This window comes from Salvelinus alpinus, chromosome 24, assembly GCF_045679555.1.
Source record: "Salvelinus alpinus chromosome 24, SLU_Salpinus.1, whole genome shotgun sequence".
Taxonomy (NCBI): Eukaryota; Metazoa; Chordata; class Actinopteri; order Salmoniformes; family Salmonidae; genus Salvelinus; species Salvelinus alpinus.
Window position 1 is genome coordinate 17,671,510 of NC_092109.1, and position 19,304 is coordinate 17,690,813.

Consider the following 19,304-nt stretch of genomic DNA (forward strand, 5'->3'; position numbering starts at 1 on the left):
AGAGAGAGATATGGAGAGTAAGGGAGATGGGTAGAGTGAGAAAGAGTCAGGGGGGGGGAGAAACGGGGGGTGGGGTAGAGGAGAATAGGAGGGGGAAAGGAAAAATGGGGAGAGAGAAGAAGGAAATATAGAGAGTGAAAGGGAGAGAGACAGGGAGTGGCATAGACTGAGGTAGAGGGAGAGAAGGGGGCACAAAAAAATATGAATGTTGATGTGGAACTCAGACTGCTATAATGTAATGAGAATGAGAAGAACTGGCGCTACTCACCAGGAGAGCAGCAGAGAGAAGTTGAATTTTAAAATCCCTTTTATTTGATCAACACCCTATACTGCAGTACCAGTGTTTTCCACAAGAACATAGAGTAGCCAGCCAAATAGAAAAGTAGCCAGCTAGGCGCCCCTGGGGTGGGGGGGTATCTTTTTTTGCTGAAGGAGCTCTATTTTGGTGGCCTCTAGTACATTCTAATGACTTGGCTCCATCCGAAATACATAGCGAAATTATTAAATACTTGATTGAGTTTACCTCCCAGATTGGATTTTGTTTTGTGGTATTGTGTAGAAAGACATGACTTTACAATTTAAAATGTATGACAGTGTATTGTTACTTGTTTTTGATAACATCTAGTTCCAGGGATATATTATCAGGACTATTTTCTAAGTAAGAGAACATAAAACCTTTTTGAACATTTAACCTGTCTTCTCTTGAGATTAATCTTATTTACAGTTTTACTGCAAGATATCAATTGTCACAATTTATATATTTTATTAAAACAGAACATTTAAGTAAATTACCTACATTATCTTGAAAGATAAGCCAGTCTTAAGTATTGTATCAATCTGATTTGAATAAAAAATGATCATTAGGTATGGCCCTATAAAATACATAATTATTTTTGTCTGATTCTGTTTTGTTCTTTCCCAAATTCCGTTTTGTCCATTTTGTTTTTCAAGGTTTCGGTTTATCCCAGTTTTTTCAGGTTTTAACTTAAAAAATCCCTATTTTTTTAATAGAAAAACAACTAAATTGGAACTCCACAACAATGCTTTAAGCACATAAGGAGATCACTTTTGAGATCTGGGAAAAAATCGGAGAAATTAGAAACCCTTTAATTCACGTGTGCACCTACAGTAGCACCATGCTCAAAGGGATCAGTGTCTGCTTTTTAAAATTAAATATATACAGTACCAGTCAAAAGTTTGGACACACCTACTTATTCAAGGGTTTTGGGGGGTGGGGGTATAGAGATGGGGTAGTTATTAAAAAATCATGTTAACCACTATTATTGAACACTGAATGAATCCATGCAACTTATTACGCAATTTTTGCCAGCTGAAAATGAGTCTGTAACCGGCTGATTAGCCAACGGTCGGCTCTAATGGAAAACACTGCAGGACACCACATCAACATTCAGCCCTCAGACGTCGAGCTCATGTGCACCAGCCTTTAAGATAAACAAGGTTAAAAGGGTTTAAAAGGAAAGCTCCAGATCCCCCTCATCATTAACAGAGCACAACGCTTTGCTATATATAGCCTAATGCGAGCTAGCGAACATTGAACCTGGTTGGTTAGCTACCTGCAGATTCATGCAGGGTATTAATGTCATGAGTTCGGATTATGGTTCATTATTTACCTAGCTACTGTTAGCTAGCTACATGTCTCAACAAAAGACTCTATGTAAGTAACCATTTCAATAGAATGTCACTGCGACAACTGTTGTAGCCAGAGCGAATCTACCAGCTACGTCTATCTACTCCAATTTCAGAGCACTCTCGTCTGAGTGTACCGGAGCGCAGAATAACTGACGAATTTACGAACGCTCAATATGGCCGGTGTCAGTAAACGTTGCCAAAAAAGCGTAAATTGGGGGCCTCTCGGGAGGTCCGTGGGGCGACGCACAATTGGCCTAGCGTCGTCCGGGCTAGGGAGGGTTTGGCCGGTAGGGATATCCTTGTCTCATCGCGCACCAGCGACTCCTGTGGCGGGCCGGGCGCAGTGCGCGCTAACCAAGGTCGCCAGGTGCACAGTGTTTCCTCCAACACATTGGTGCGGCTGGCTTCCGGGTTGGTTGGGTTGTGTTTCGGAGGACGCATGGCTTTCAACCTTCGTCTCTCCTGAGCCCGTACGGGAGTCGTAGCGATGAGACAAGATAGTAATTACTAACAATTGGATACCACGAAATTGGGGAGAAAAAGGGGGTAAAATGTATTTTAATAAATAAATAAACGTAAATTGTTGCCAGCAGCACAGTTGCAGTAACCAACGTTCTGGATAACATAAAAACAATGGTCAGTGAGCTGTTCTCTCATTTGTGTCAGGAAGTAGCTAGCCAACGTTAGCTTGGGTGCTTAACTGCTGTTGTTAGGACAGAACGCTCGGATCAACCCTTAAAGAGATGGGTGGGGCTAAAGCTTAAGAGGGTGTGAACGATGCTGAATGTGTGTAGACGAAGAAGAGCTCTCCAGTAGGTACCAAAACATTCAAAGGCCATTTTCTCAAAAGCGAGATTACAAGTATATCAACTTTCAAAGCAGAATTATTACATTACATTACAAAGAGCCATGACTACATAGAACTATATTCCACATCAGGTAACTGATGCAAGCAGTAGAATCAGATTTGAAAAACAGATAAAAATACATCTTATGGAACAGCAGGGACTGTGAAGCAACACAAACATAGGCACAGACACATGCATACACACACACGATAACATACACACTATACACACACGTACACATGGATTTTGTGTTGTAGATATGTGGTAGTAGAGTAGGTGCCTGAGGGCACACACTTAATGTGTTGTGAAAGCTGTTGTGAATGTCTTGTAATGTTTAAAAAAGTGTATAACCACAATTTTGCTGGACCCCAGGAAGAGTAGATGCTGCCTTAGCAACAGCTAATAGGGATCCATAACAAATACAAATACAAAGTACCAGGTCGCTATTACTTAAACTATATTTCGGCCCTAGAATGAAAAGCCTGGAAGAGAAACCCAACCCCAAGGCCAAAAACCAGCTGGTTGGTAGCGCAAACAGCCCTATCAGTCTTGGACATTCCATTAAGAGATGAGCTAGGACAATGCTAGGATCCAGGTGTACCAGATGCCTATTGGTGGCTATCGCCCTATGTATGATCCTCCATTGGAGGTCAGCTGCCCGTTTATCAATTGGCAGCTTGTACAGAGATCACCAGAAGTCTTTTGGGGAAGCACCTGGACCAAGCAACTCGGCCCACCTCGTTGACTTCGCCCCTTCCAGAGAGCACACATGCGACCCCTAGACACATGCTGTGTACATCGCCTTCTTCCCAACTGTTATGAACCCAATTCTAGGGTCTTGAATGACAGCTGCAGCCCCTCATAGAGAGAGGGAGAGAGATGGAAGGAGACAGAGTGATAAAGAAGAGAGAGAAGGAATGTGATCTGCAGGTTTCTTCCATGAAGCCATTAGGGGAATATGGGATGGTTAAAGAGGGAGAGGGAATCTGATACAGTCTGAGTGGAAGTTAGGGGAGCTGAGAGAATACAATGGTTTTGATTTATACAGTGCACAGTAACTAGACATGGGTACAGATGTAGGATCTTCATTTGAGCCAGTTTGCTACAGCAGGAAAATAATCCTGCATCAACAGGAAATGTGAATTATTATGTGGATTATAATTAATGTAGGGGTCGATCAATTTTTTGTACATTTTAAAATGTCAGATATGATTTGCCCTCAATAAAAATATATCAACCCCTACAAACATTTTAATTAATTATAATTCACATAACAACTCACATTTCCTCTAATAATTCACATTTCCTGTAGCTGCAGGACTATTTTCCTGCTGTGAGAAATGCTTGTGTATTTGTGTGTATCTATTGGCATTATTCATCTGTATATATGTCTTTATAGGCACCATGTATAATGTGAACAGTAGTACACACTATGTGCATGCATTTGAGTGTGTTAAGACAGAGAGAGAAATAAAGTGAGAGATAAAAAAGTAACTATGCTTTGATTGTAATGGAGTGCAGAGGCAGTGGCCTGACAGAGACTATAAATATTTCAGGGCCTCCGTTTTAGCACGAGGGAGAAGAGACAACAGGAAGCTCCTTATTTGGATGTGGCTCATTACTTATTCATGAGAAGGGAGTAATTTTGTGGCTTTTTGGCATGCTCCTCTTCATGTTCAAATAGTTGGAATACAGAGAGGGAACATATGGAAGTCTGTGTGTGTACAGCATGTGAGTGTGTCCGTCCGTGTAAGTGCATATGTATGACCGTGTGTGTGTGTTTGTGTGTTCGAGTGGCTCATTCCAACACACGTACGTGCCCTCTGATACTCTTGCTGTCTATCAATATTTGATCAACTCCCACCCTTGAGCGCCTCCTGGGCTAGTTATTGATTTCTCATTCTCTAGGCCATGACTCCATCTTGCCAGTCATGCAGATGGGATGCAATGCTTTCAGGAAAATGTGCTCCCAAAACAAAAATGTAGGAAGTAACAAATCAGAGGTTAATCTATCTCTACACAACACAGCACACCATTTGCAGAAAATACTCATCTCAATGCCAGATTTACCAGCATAGGGATGGAGAGAGATGCAGAGAGGAAACTATTACCTCCTAGGGGATGTTTTTCAATTAGAAGTCTCATGATGAAAGGAAATAGAAATGTGCTGAATGGAAGGAGTGAAGAATGACTGGAGGAACCAGACCAGAGATGATAAGAATAGTGCTGATAATTATAGATGGAGTCTAGTGTATTTATAACAGTGCACAATGACCTTCCAGATCCAGCAATTGTTTTAGCAGAGTGTATCTCTGTTTCCTCCTTCTACTGCTGAGCTCCAACTGGCTTCTGTGCTGTAGCTAATCCTGACTGTCCAGGGACCTTTGAGACTGCCACCACTCAAAACCCCATCGCCCAGTCTACTGCTAACTGAGCCTCATCATACTGTGTGTGTGTGTGTGTGTGTGTGTGTGTGTGTGTGTGTGTGTGTGTGTGTGTGTGTGTGTGTGTGTGTGTGTGTGTGTGTGTGTGTGTGTGTGTGTGTGTGTGTGTGTGTGTGTGTGTGTGTGTGTGTGTGTGTGTGTGTGTGTGTGTGTGAAGTAGAAATGGGTCTTTGAGTAAACCCAGGAGGGTTCATTACTGTGATCCATCTCTCTCTGATCCTACTGGTGCTTACGTTAAAACCGCATGACCTCTGTGTGGCTATTTTTTGTGTTTTTATGTGTGCCTGTGTTGTTATACAGTAGGTGTCTTCAGGGGAAGGTCTTTGTGTGTGAATGTGTGCATGTATGTTACTACATGTCAGAACATTCACAGCTTTCACAGTTTCTGCCAAATGTGCCAGACCTGTGTTGGAGCAGGGACAACATACTACTACTTTACATCAATCATAGACTGTAACAAATCCCAGTCAAGAACAGTACAGTACCTCCAGCTACAAGCCCCTCATCCTTAAATAATTATGGGTTTGGTTGATTCTCTAATTGGCTTGCCCTCTCCACTCTGCTCTTTTCTGTGGAGATTTAGGTGCAGTGGCATCTGTCCTAAATGCTTTGTCTGTTTGCCTGCCTGTCCCACTCTCTCTTCTGTGTAAGTGGAACTGAGCTGAGAGAAGCTGAAGTATGTCCATCTATTCAACATTATCCGAATTCTTGACCTGATAACCAGGCATTTACCTCTGTGTTACTCCATTCCAAAGACATGTTCACTGCTGTCTGTGATCTTCTCTAAACCATGTGATCCTAGAAGGCTGCTCTCAGTTTCAGTTTTTTTTCTCCAGTTGAAGATTTGCTGACAACCGGTCAGCTGTGATAGAAATACATATAAAAGATCTGTCTGAGATCCTGAAAGTCAATCTATTTATCTCATACCTTTTCTTAACTAATTCTACACTCTCAGAAAAACATTTATCGAATTGTACTTAGAGGTACAAGTGCTTATCACGCTTGCCCTGTAAGGCACGTCCATTGTACCATTTGTTATAGGTATATAATTGTACCCTTGCAGTTTGAGCCAAAATGTACAAATTTGCCTTTTTAGGGTACTACCACATTGACAAAGTAGTTTTGACCTTTTATGTGGCAAAAAGGTACCTCTTCTCTATACCAAGTCCCTCGTGTACATGCCTCTCCACCTTCCCACTTCTTCTTCCCAATTTGGGGGTAGCCCCGACCAGGACTCGAACCTGGACCCAAGCTAACAGCTTAACCATTACGCCAAGAGGTCCGTCGTACCTCTTGACAAGGTCGCTCAGATTTGGGTTAATGACGCTACAATATAAATTACAGCACTTTATTGTCACATGCTCTTATGTAAGCTTTTATAAAGACTTCAGAACTGGCAGCGTAAATGCTCAAACTTGAACAAAAATAACCATAGACCACTTAAACTGGTACAGAACTAACCGAAAGCCACACCCCCACTGAGCTACGCCTCCAATGATTGTACCTTTCAAAATATTGGGTATAAAAATGTACCATTATAGTAAATGATTTGCACATTTACCCTAAAAGGCCCGAACTATACCATGTGAAATCATGTGTACCTCTGAAGGTACATTATATGTATTTTCATATGTTAGTACCCCAGGGAACAATACTGTGCCCTAACTGTACCCTTTGTTCTGAGAGTGTACAGTACCTGAAGTTAAAATATAAAGTGGAGCTCTAAGTTGTATTAAGGAAGTATTTCTATGTGATGTGAGGACACGTTTCTGAATCTAAATCACCAGTGACGGGGGCTGTCACTACAGTAACGACTTCTGACCACTCTTCTGTCAATGGCTTTTGTCATCCCAGACCGAGACAGTGTTTCACACTATCAAATTGCTGAACTTTTCCTATAATTTTGACTGTTATGATTAGTGGGCTAAGCTTGCTGAATGGATAGTTTTGACTCCCCCAGAGGATCTTGTATAGCAGTGGGGATGCTCCACACTGGACCGGCTCCAACGTCTGGCCAAAACGCATGACTCTCACTTCTAGAAAAATATTTGTTTACCTTTATTTAACTAGGCAAGTCAGTTAAGAACAAATTCTTATTTTCAATGACGGCCTAGGAACAGTGGGTTGACAACCTTGTTCAGGGGCAGAACAACAGATTTGTACCTTGTCAGCTTGGGGATTCAATCTTGCAACCTTTTGATTACTAGTCCAACGCTCTAACCAGAAGGCTACGCTGCCTCCCCCACAATAATAATAATAATAATGACTCTTACGTTATAGAAACAGCTACGATTACCAGATATATTTACAGTATACAAAATCGTATTCCAGTTTCTGTATCATCTCATTTTCCATCCTCTCTACTTCTTCAGTTACCCACCTGTGATTATGTGTCATGGAGCTTGTTGCTCATAATGTCTATATTTACGTCTTGTGGAATATTTTGTCTTTGAATGTAATGTGTTTAGTAAGTGTGGAATTGCAGTTGGCTTTTTTTTGCCATGGTGTGTTTGGCGGAAGGCATACTTTCTGTTGATTTATTGTAGCATAGCTTTTATTTGGATATAGCACTTCGTTTTTGTATTCGTGTGTTTTGGCTCAAATGTGGCTGTGTGTGTTTAGTGTTTAGTCTTTTAGTTGAAATGAGTGTTAGCGTCTCCTTGTGTGTTAGGCTCTGTTTTCACTCGGTTGGCTGTGGCTTAGTAGAGCAGAGTTCCGGTCTTCCTGGGCTGTGGTGTCTGCTGCCTGTCTTTGTCACGTTAGACATGGCTCCATAATGGAGCTGGAGCTTTAGATTGAAGCTGGATGGTGTGTGTCTTACGTGTGTGCTGTTCTAGTCCTAGTCCATTGGATATGCCGCATCAGGGGTATCCCAGTGTTTGCTTATTTTCATACTCATCTTAGGCTACATGCCTTTGTGTGCATGAATTTCCTTCTAAAGCCACCCTTTATGTGGCTGCAAATGGTATGTGGGACTGTGTGTTCATGATTGTTTGCGCATGTTTTTCGGTTGTGCGTTTTCTTTGCCAAGGTGGATGGGTTTCTTTTCTTTGCCAAGGTGGATGGGTTACATTAGCAGGCTTTGTGTCTTGTTGTAGGGAGTCTTCCAAGCTTATGAATTGTGTATACCTGTCTTTATTGTGTTTGTGTTACGTAACAGATGGTCTTGTTCTAGGATTGTGTTTGTGTGTGTGTACTGTACACTGTATTTGGAAGCGTCTGCCTTATCTTTCCATACACACTTCATCTATATGTCCTCAGACTCCCTAGTCTGCCGTGCGGTCTGCATGTGTGCGTCTGCATACCGTATCTGTGTCACATTAACAGGCCTTGTCTTCGTGTTGATGTGTCTTCTAGGCTCATGTGGTTCAGCGCCGGCTTGGCCATCAGGACAGTAGTGTGAGCTCTGAGAGGTCGACCAGTCGAGCCCGGGGAATATGGTACTATGACTACAGAGTAAATATCATCTGAAACACACGCCGTGTACTTCAACACTTTCTCTCTACATGTCTCTATGGCAGCTCTATGTAGCCGTGGTTTATGTCCTTGCATCTCCTTGGGGATCTTCCCCTCATGGCTTCTTGAGTTCTCTGTACGACTTCTGTGCTGTCGTCGTTGTGATGTGGCAAGTCAGTGCAATTAGGTTTGGTGGTGTTTTGCAATACCGTGTATCTATTTTCACCGCTTTCCTCTCTTTACCTACTTGTATGTAGTACTTGTTTGTCTTCGTGTGTTTGGTGGACAATATTTGTGACTGTGACTTTGCAAGAGTAACGTGGTGTCTTTATTGGTGCACATGTGTGCATTCTTCACCGTACGTGGCAACTCTGGATGTCTGTTTATGAACTGTTTATGAGTGTGTGCTGTCCTGTCTACCACTCTGTGTGTTTTTATGTCTGTCTATAATATGTATGTATGAGTGTGTTTGAGTAAAAGTGAAGAATGTATCAATATCTGACATTGACTGGTCCTTGTAGGGTAAGATATCTTTATTTATTTTAAGAACCCCACTCACTGCAGTGTACACGTCTTTCCATCCACTCACCTTGAATCACATCATTTTTTCCCCTTCCAAATGGACGTAATCCATTACAATCCAGTAGAGGCCTGTATATGCACACACCCTCTGGAAACAAATGTAGCTTTTAGAAGAAATGGCCTTGGGAGAGCAGACAGGTTTTATGTACTGCACGTGTATAGCCTACACATGCACACACACAGCCTCAGCCATACACTACAGAGCACTGTGATAGCGCTGAGTGCGCCTGTTCTCTAGGAGTTTAGTAATCTGGAGAGACGCAAGCAGATAAACACAGCGATATGACACAGTATTAGATTCCTCCACAGATATGAGATTAAAGGCTTTCATTTCTTCTATCTCTGATCTCTCAACCCTCCTCTCTTCCACTGGCCGTGTCAATGGAGGAATGCTTGTGACACATGTACGTCACGCCATACTGCCACATGCCATGATTACACAGCATCACATCAATATGACACGAGAGGGACAGATACACACACTGATATGAGGGAAGGAAGGGGGAGAAGGAGGGAGGGAAGAGGGAGATGAACACGCACCAGACGGAGGGTGTGAGAGAATGAGGCGGGGAGCCGGCCATGCAAGGGAAGAAGAGGGGATCTGGAGAGGGAGGAAGAGAGAGAGGGCGGGGGGAACGTGAGTGATGGGAAGGGGGCATGCTGAGTGTAAATCACCATGTTTGGCTTGAGGATCTGATTACTGGATACAATTGACGCATTGACTTCACATGACGATTACAAATGAATAGACAGGGCTGGGATGCATTGCTTTAAATTGACCACATATTACAGACAGAGGGAGAGGGGGATGGAGAGAGAGGGAGGACATGAGAAGGAAAATCAATTGTGCCTCGTAGCGAGTCAGCACAAGCTGACATAAAATGTAATTCCAAAGATGTTCTGCAGTCATTTCCATTTCTTGGAAGATATGAAAACATAGGATAGGACATACATACGCACACACACACACACACACACAGACACACACACACCCACACACACACACACACACACACACACACACACACACACACACACACACACACACACACACACGCACGCACGCACGCACACACAAGCACACACAAGCACACACAAGCACACACAAGCACACACAAGCACAAGCACAATCAAGAACGTTGATCGACCGCCTCTACCCTCAGACAATCAAGTTAAGAAACACACATTGAAGATCATAGATGCACTTATCAATCCATTTCAGAAACTGACTGAGGGGGAGGCGGCGGCTGGAGACGTTATTCTCAGCATTCCGCTCACATATGGCCCACTATATCCAACGTGTCAACAAAGCTGTGAAATCCTAGAACAAAATGGCCGAAGGCCGCAGAACGAAAATAGGAGCATAAACATGCTCAACACTCGCTGACAAGTCGGCGCGGGAACTCAGAGCTGCAGCAAGAGGCTTCGCATGTGAAAACATTCTACAAGTAGTATAATATTGGTTTCTTACAGGGGAACGTTGATTCCATGGCATCAGTCTTCCAAATGTCCGCCGTGAACTTACAGAAAAGAGAGTGGGGTCTAAGATGAGAAGGCAACTGAGACAGACAAGGTGAAAAATACATAGATCATTTACCTCTCAGGATATCCCTTACTGTAGGTCAGAATGAAATAATATAGAAATATTTCAGGGATCCCTACAAAGGTGGAACTGGTACTGTTCATGTGTATCAGATATGAATCCAATATATATTTATACTTCCTGTTTGACATGAATCAGAGATTTTTTTCAGCACTCGCGTGCGTAATGCATAGCTTTTGTGTGAGGGAGAGGAATGATATCTCAGTATTAACAGCTTATCTAACACATTGCCTGAGACTGAATACAAATACACACACAGTGTTAGCATTAGGCTGGCGAGACCTCAGCCTGGATACATCAGCCATACATCGCTGAGGGAGAGAGGGAGTGGAGGGAAAGAGCAGCTTACACCACTTCCCACTGGGATCACACAGCAGGAGATCAAAGGAGAGAGGGAGAGAAATATAGAGTTAAGACCACAAGGTGAGAAAGAGGTAGAGAGAGGTACAGTTGAAGTCGGAAGTTTACATACACTTAGGTTGAAGTCATTAAAACTCATTTTTCAACCACTCCACAAATTTCTTGTTAACAAACTATAGTTTTGGCAAGTCGGTTAGGACATCTACTTTGTGCATGACACAAGTAATTTTCCCAAAAATTGTTTACCTCCCTTCAAACTCAGTGCCTCTTTGCTTGACATCATGGGAAAATCAAAACAAATCAGCCAAGACCTCAGAAAAAAATTTATAGACCTCCACAAGTCTGGTTCATCCTTGGGAGCAATTTCCAAATGCCTGAAGGTACCACGTTCATCTGTACAAACAATAGTATGCAAGTATAAACACCATGGGACCACGCCATCATACCGCTCAGGAAGGAGACGCATTTTGTCTCCTAGAGATGAACGTACTTTGGTGCGAAAAGTGCAAATCAATCCCAGAACAACAGCAAAGGACCATGTGAAGATGCTGGAGGAAACAGGCACAAAAATATCTATATCCACAGTAAAAAGAGTCCTATATCGACATAACCTGAAAGGCCGCTCAGCAAGGAAGAAGCCACTGCTCCAAAACCTTTTGGAGAAATGTCCTATGGTCTGATGAAACAAAAATAGAACTGTTTGGCCATAATGACTATCGTTATGTTTGGAGGAAAAAGGGGGAGGCTTGCAAGCCGAAGAACACCATCCCAACCGTGAAGAACGGAGGTGGCAGCATCATGTTATGGGGATGCTTTGCTGCAGGAGGGATTTGGTGCACTTCACACAATAAATGGCATCATGAGGAATGAAAATTATGTGGATATATTGAAGCAACATCTCAAGACATCAGTCAGGAAGTTAAAGCTTGGTCGCAAATGGGTCTTCCAAATGGACAATGACCCCAAGCATACTTCCCAAGTTGTGGCAAAATGGCAAAAAGGACAACAAAGTCATGGTATTGGAGTGGCCATCACAAAGCCCTGACCTCAATCCTATAGAAAATGTGTGGGCAGAACTGAAAAAGTGTGTGTGAGCAAGGAGGCCTATAAACCTGACTCAGTTACACCATTCTGTCATGAGGAATGGGCCAAAATTCACCCAACTTATTGTAGGAAGCTTGTGGAAGGCTACCTGAAACGTTTGACCCAAATTAAACAATTTAAAGGCAATGCTACCAAATACTAATTGAGTGTATGTAAACTTCTGACCCACTATTAATCTGACATTTCACAGTCTTAAAATGAAGTGGTGATCCTAACTGACCTAAGACATGGAATTTTTTTGTATCCGACTTCAACTGTATATATATATATATAAATACAGTTGAAGTCGGAAGTTTACATACACCTTAGCCAAATACATTTAAACTCAGTTTGTCACAATTCCTGACATTTAATCCTAGTAAAAAGTTCCTGTTTTAGGCCAGTTAGGATCACCACTTTATTTTAAGAATGTGAGAGTGTTTGAGTTTTAAATAACCTTTATTGGGTCTGGGAACCCACAACACAATAAACTCTCAAACAAAACCATGGTTACACATCAATTAAAAACACAACACCAAATCTTCCTCCACAGTAAATAAACACATAAACAGCCTCTGAATACCCCATATACTCATAAACAGATCAATAATGTTAACCATTTGGTAATAGGCAAACTCAACCCTCAGTCTCGCTGCCAACATCCCCTCCATCCCCACACAAAATTAAGCAAAATAACTACACCCCTTCGACTGAACCTGTACTTTGGCCCAAATATAAACTGTTGGGAAGAGAAAACCTCTCCCAGAGCTGAGAACCAGCAAGTGATCAGGTCAATCATCCCGACCAACCTGGGACACTGTAAGAACAGATGTGCCAGAGTTTCAGACTCAGAGCACAGAAAGGACACCCTTCCCCAGCAGTAGGATCCAGATGCATATTGGTGGCTATAGCTCCAATTATCCTCCATTGGAGGTCAGCTGTCCTCTTTTCATGAGGCAGTTTGTATAAAGACCGCCAACAGCCTTTTGGGAAGGCCCCTGGACCAAGCACACCCGCCTACCTCGGCGATTTGACCCCTTCCAGGGAAGAAGCACGGGACACTTTTACACAGATTTTGTACATGGCCTTCTTTCCCACCGCCTTGAACTCCCCCATCTCCGGGGATTCGAAGGAAAGCAGCATCCCCACGTCCTCTTCTAATACCCCCACCGCAGCACTAACATTCAGCGCAGGGAACACATCATCCAGACCCTCCGTCCACCGATCAGAATTGGAAGTGTCAGTCACATACTGCCAATGAAGTACTGGCAAGGAATTACAGACCTCAGCTACAACCTTCCTCAGTAGGCGAGATGATCGGATCCCCGCTCTTTCTCCCAGCTCCTCCAACGATCTGCTCCTACTGCGCATCAGATGACCCAGCTTGGTACACCCCACACCTAACAGGCATGAACGTAGGCTGGCTGAACCCATAGCACGGGACTGGATGGCACTGTTGTAAAAAAGAGGCTCTTCAAAAAAGCCACATCCCTGGTAGCGTGCCGGCGTTACCGTACTTGACAAAAACGGTTGTAGACACCACAGTCACCCCTACAAAACTGCCACCGCAGCACTGAAATTAGTACCATGACTGAGTATATGCTGCCCCTCCCACCACATACCACAGTCAACCTCATTAGCCTCATCACTATGTGTCTCCTGTAGAAAAACTACATTAAGCCTTTTCTGTTTTATTACTTCTAATACCCAAGCCCTCTTATTCCTGTCCCTTCCCCCATTAATATTGAGAGAACCTACCCTTAGTACCTACATATAGAAAAGAGAAAGGAAAAGCAGAAGAAACCACAGAGAAACCAGACAAAGAGAAAAAAAACACCCTACGAGGCATGATCATCATCGTTTTAATTTTCTCTTAACCTTACCACGTTTCCCACTATCTTTTGCTGCTGTGAGCGGTATGATGGCTGCGTGGTCCCATGGTGGTTATACTTGCGTTCTATTGTTTGTACAGATGAACATGGCACCTTCAGGCGTTTGGAAATTCATTCCAAGGATGAACCAGACTTGTGGAGGTCTACAACTTTTTTTCTGAGGTCTTGGCTGATCTCTTTTGATTTTTCCATGATGTCAAGCAAAGAGGCACTGAGTTTGAAGGGAGGCCTTGAAACACATTCACAGGTCCACCTCCAATTGACTCAAATGATGTCACTTAGTCTTTCAGAAGCTTCTAAAGCCATGACATCATTTTCTGGACATTTCCAAGCTGTTTAAAAGCACTGTCAACTTAGTGTGTGGAAACTTCTGACCCACTGGAATTGTGAAACAGTGAATTATAAGTGAAATAGTTTGTCTGTAAACATTTGTTGGAAAAATTACTTGTGTCATGCACAAAGTAGATGTCCTAACCGACTTGCCAAAACTATAGTTTGTTAACAAAACATTTGTGGAGTGGTTGAAAAACAAGTTTTAATGACTCCAACCTAAGAGTATGTAAACATTCGACTTCAACTGTACACTCTAAATGTATTTGGCTAAGGTGTACGTAAACTTCCAAATTCAACTGTATAGAGAGAGAGAGATGTATATAGAAAGCTGTAGAAAGAGATAAAAAGAGAGGGGGAGTGGTATAGAGGTAGAGAGAGATGTATATAGAGAGATGTAAAGAGGTAGAGAGAGAGAAAGAGAGAGAGGGGGAGTGGTATAGAGGTAGAGAGAGATGTATATAGAGAGAGATGTAAAGAGGTAGAGAGAGAGATAGGGGGGAGTGGTATAGAGGTAGAGAGAGATGTATATAGAGAGATGTAAAGAGGTAGAGAGAGAGGGGGGGGGGAGTGGTATAGAGGTAGAGAGAGCGAAAGAGAGAGAGAGGGGAGAGTGATATAGAGGTAGAGAAAGATGGGGTATGCAACGGGCACAGTACATTTAGGCCCTTGGGGAATATTGATTGGAAAGAGAAGTAGAGAGCAGAGGAAAAGGTATTCTATGTGGGAAGCAAATATAAGAGTTCTAAGCCTGTCTGATCAAATTTGAGGGACATTAATTTGTGAGAATACACCATACAAAAGGAAATGGGAGAAGATAAACCCGCAGGTCTGTCGAGTCTAAATTGTACAAGACATCCCGTACTGTAAGAAAAAGGACATATTGTATCAGTTTAATATAGCAATCTTACTTGAGAATTCACCTCCTACAGAATATGTATCATTGCATATGACTAGTGTGTGGGTGGTGGTGAGTAGGCATACTGTATGGAATTGTTATAATATATGTCCTCAAGGCAGAGATTGCATGCTGGACTACAGTACTAGGCAGCCATGTTACTATCTCCCTTTCTGTCTGATCATGGTGGCAGAGGTGAACACATCGCTGTTACAGAGGCCTCAGAAGTCAGTCAGCATGCAGGGATTGAGCCAGCGTGTGCTCTGCTATGGATAGCTACCAAACTCCTAGTGAGGGGGAGGCTCACCAGTTTGTGCTGTCAGACATTTTTTGACTATCAGACAGTGGAATAGTGAGTAGTTTAGAAGAGTTTGCTGATTTTGAAGAATGACAACCAGACTGTAATAGACATTTCAGTGGGATCTATTCTAACTGAAGAAAAAACAAACATTTCTGTCCCTCTCGCTTCTCTCTCTCTCTATCTCTCTCTTTCTCTCTCTCTCTTTCTCTTACTGTTTGTCTTTGTCTCTATCTCTGTCTCTGTCTCTGTCTGTGCTCTCCTTCCCTCCAGGCGGATGCTGTCACCAGTTTCCTCCGTGCGGCCCGTTCAGGGAACCTTGACAAGGCTCTTGAACACATCAAGAATGGAATAGACATCAACACATCAAATCAGGTACGTCAGAGAGTCCTCACACTGCCCAAGGTCACAGTCTGGTACACTGCCTCTGGACCACAGAGTTTGTCTCGTAAAACATTTATTACATCAGACTTTATTAAGATTAAATTATAGATGTATTTTTTATAGATGGCATTATTTGGTTTCGGCCAATCAGATCTATTAACAGTCAAGTCTAGCCTAGATAAACTGTAGTTTCAAGGATCTGTGTGTGTGTGTGTGTGTGTGTGTGTGTGTGTGTGTGTGTGTGTGTGTGTGTGTGTGTGTGTGTGTGTGTGTGTGTGTGTGTGTGTGTGTGTGTGTGTGTGTGTGTGTGTGTGTGTGTGTGTGTGGATGCATAACCATGTTCCCACATTGTCCCCTGTGTTCCTGTGTCCTGCCACTCTAGCTGTGTTTACTGTGCACTAATGCCAGTCATTCACAACCTTAATGAGAAAATGTTAATAATTAGCCATACAGCCAGACCCTCTCTCGATTCCTCCCTGCTCCTCTCCTATTCTACCCTTTATCTGTTCCATTGCACCTTGTTGCATCATGACAGAAGCGCAACGCTTAAAGGTGTGCTGTGCAGAAATCACTTTGCCATTTCCTGGTTGCTAAAATTCTAATAGTTTGCCTAATATCCGTTTATGTGACAAAACAAGCATGTATAGTACAGAGAATCATTGTACCATCTAAACCACTGTGAAATATACTTTCCTTAACCAAATCACATGCATTTTCAGCTGTTTGAAGCTGGTGTACATAACCGAAAGTAAGACACAAAAATGAAACTTAAGAATGGGAAGCATAGAAATAGTGCAAAGAGAATAGATCTACCGCTTCCTAGACTTGCTTTCAATGAGAATGACAGATCTATAACAAAAAGTTCTATGTCAATTTGTTCAGGTGGCTGAAAAAGTTACATATTGTAGTTTTAAATAACGTCAAATTCACATGTAAAGAATAGCTGAGGTGCATGCATTTTTTGTTTCTGACTCATCTCAAGTGGCAAGCTTTGTAACACATACGGAACGTATGTGTAACATGTATGCCAGCCTATTTATGAGTGGAAGCTTAAGTGGAAGGGACTCAGTTGTTGTATTTTTCATTAGTAGTTTGGTGAATGGAAGGTAGTTCAGTTTGTACACAAGCACTGGCAGGGAGCCCATGCTCTGGCCAGCTCAGGGAATGCACACCCACTCTGTAAGCCTACAATCTGCTACTGCAACGCCTCAGCACCATTCACAGAAACAACCATGGCACCAAGCTGTCAATGTTGTGAAACTAATACCACTATCTCTACACCAAGTAATACTACCACTATAATAATGCCACTACTGGCTAAGGATCAGAGGTAGAGCTATGATACAAATGAGGATGCATGCTTTAGTGTGCCTTCAATGCACATGCTGCATGTGTGTATATGTGGGGATGTGACGTTGTAAAACATGTTTTCTATATGTGTTCAAGTTAGGATTGGGGTTGAAGTAGAGCAAATAGCTATGATAATTGTTGGAGCTACTGCTGCTGTTCTAGAAGTCAGGGTTTTATATGTGAAGTCAGTCTGTCAACCTGCCCCTGCCCGATCTACAAACCAGCAGACTCCTGCCAGCTCACACATACACGTGTGTGTGTACGTGCGTATGTGCGTGTGCATGCATGCGTGTGTTGCCCCCGTGTGTGTGTGTATGTGTGTCTCCCCTCAGTGTGTGCATGCACTGCAGATGTAGTACGTTATTCATATGAATTGGGTGACACTGCAGTATGAGGGCGGGACCAGTGTGGTATACAGAGTCTCCCTGTGGCCAGTCATGGTACTGCAGGCTGGCAGAGCAGAGACAGGCCCTGACTGTACTCTTAGTCTGTCTGATTCTGCAGCTATATGCCCTGACAGCCTGAGACAAACCCATGCTGTCTGCTTCCTTTGAGACCCGACTGTTTCAGTCTTAAGGTTGTTTATCTTCAGAAATCTTTTTGTTCTGCTTTGTAGCCACTGTGGGTTTTGAGTTTCTCTGCTTGTTATTTTTAGTATATTTACTGTTTAGGAATCCATGTGATGGATGGACTAAAAGGCAGAAAGATTCTATTGGGGCTCATTCTGTTGGCTGATGATTTTGTCTGATGGTTATGTTTGGTCAATACTGATCTTCACTGCTGTCTCTGCAGAATGGGCTCAATGGTTTGCATCTGGCCTCAAAAGAAGGCCACGTCAAGATGGTCCTGGGGCTACTACACGCAGGCATTGTCTTGGAGACCACCACTAAGGTACTACTCACACACTACTCACTGCTTACCATGACTCTACTCACATACCACAGATGCATAAGACCTACCTCTGCCTTATGCTTGAGATATTCACCAGCTATAACAGACTGTTTACAGACAGAATCCACTATATACAGTGCCTTCAAAAAGTATTCACACCCCTTGACTTTTTACGCATTTTGTTGTGTTACAGCCTGCATTTTAAATGTATTAAATTGAGACTTTTGTTCACTGTCCTACACACAATGTGGAATTATGTTTACATCTTTTTTTAAACAAATTCATGAAAAGTATTCAACCCCCTTTGTTAAGGCAAGTCTAAATAAGTTAACGAGTTAAACTGTGCTTAGCAAGTCACGTATTAAGTTGCATGGACTTGCATGGACTACTCTGTGTGCAATAACAGTGTTTAACATGTTTTTTGAATGACTACCTCAACTCTGTACCCCACACACAATTATCTGTAAGGTCCCTGAGTCGAGTAGTGAATTTCAAACACAGACTCAACCACAATGTCTGCTTTAAAAACGCAGACATTGAATATCCCTTTGCGCATGGTGAAGTTATTAATTACACTTTGGATGGTGTATCAATACACCCTGTCACTACAAAGATACAGGCATCCTTCCTAACTCATTTACCGGAGAGGAAGGGAACCGGTCAGGGATTTCACCATGAGGCCAATGGTGACTTTTAAACAGTTACAGAGTTTATTGGGCGTGATAGGAGAAAACTGAGGATGGATCAACAACATTGTAGTTACTCCACAATACTAACTGAACTGACAGAGTGAAAAGAAGTAAGCCTGTACAGAATACAAATATTCCTAAACATGCATCCTGTTTGCAACAAGGCACTAAAGAAATACTGCAAAACAATGTGGCAAAGCAATTAACTTTTTCTTCTGTATACAAAGTGTTGTTTTGGGGGAAAATCCAACACATTACTTACCACTCCATATTTTCAAGCATAGTGGTGGCTGCATCATGTTATGGGTATTGCTTGTAATCTTTAAGGACTGTTGAGTTTTTCAGGATAAAAAATAAACGGAATGGAGCTAAGCACAGGCAAAATCCTAGAGGAAAACCTGATTCAGTCTGTTTTCCACCAGACACTGGGCAATGAATTCACCTTTCAGCAGGACAATAACCTAAAACACAAGGCCAAGAGTTGCTTACCAAATGTTCCAGAGTGGCTGAGTTACAGTTTTGACTTAAATCTGCTTGAAAATCTAT

The 19,304-nt window shown here is 42.6% G+C and overlaps 1 protein-coding gene across 10 annotated transcripts in view; it reads left to right on the forward strand.

Moving 5' to 3' along the window:
* Positions 1–19,304, forward strand: part of LOC139551768 (ankyrin-1-like) — an 82,208-nt gene that overhangs the window by 25,198 nt on the left and 37,706 nt on the right. For all 10 annotated transcript variants that reach the window (XM_071363102.1, XM_071363094.1, XM_071363099.1 and 7 more), the window contains exons 2-3: positions 15,718–15,819; positions 17,971–18,069. In XM_071363102.1, coding sequence (XP_071219203.1) covers positions 15,718–15,819; positions 17,971–18,069 — 201 coding nt within the window. The remainder of the gene's footprint in view (positions 1–15,717; positions 15,820–17,970; positions 18,070–19,304) is intronic.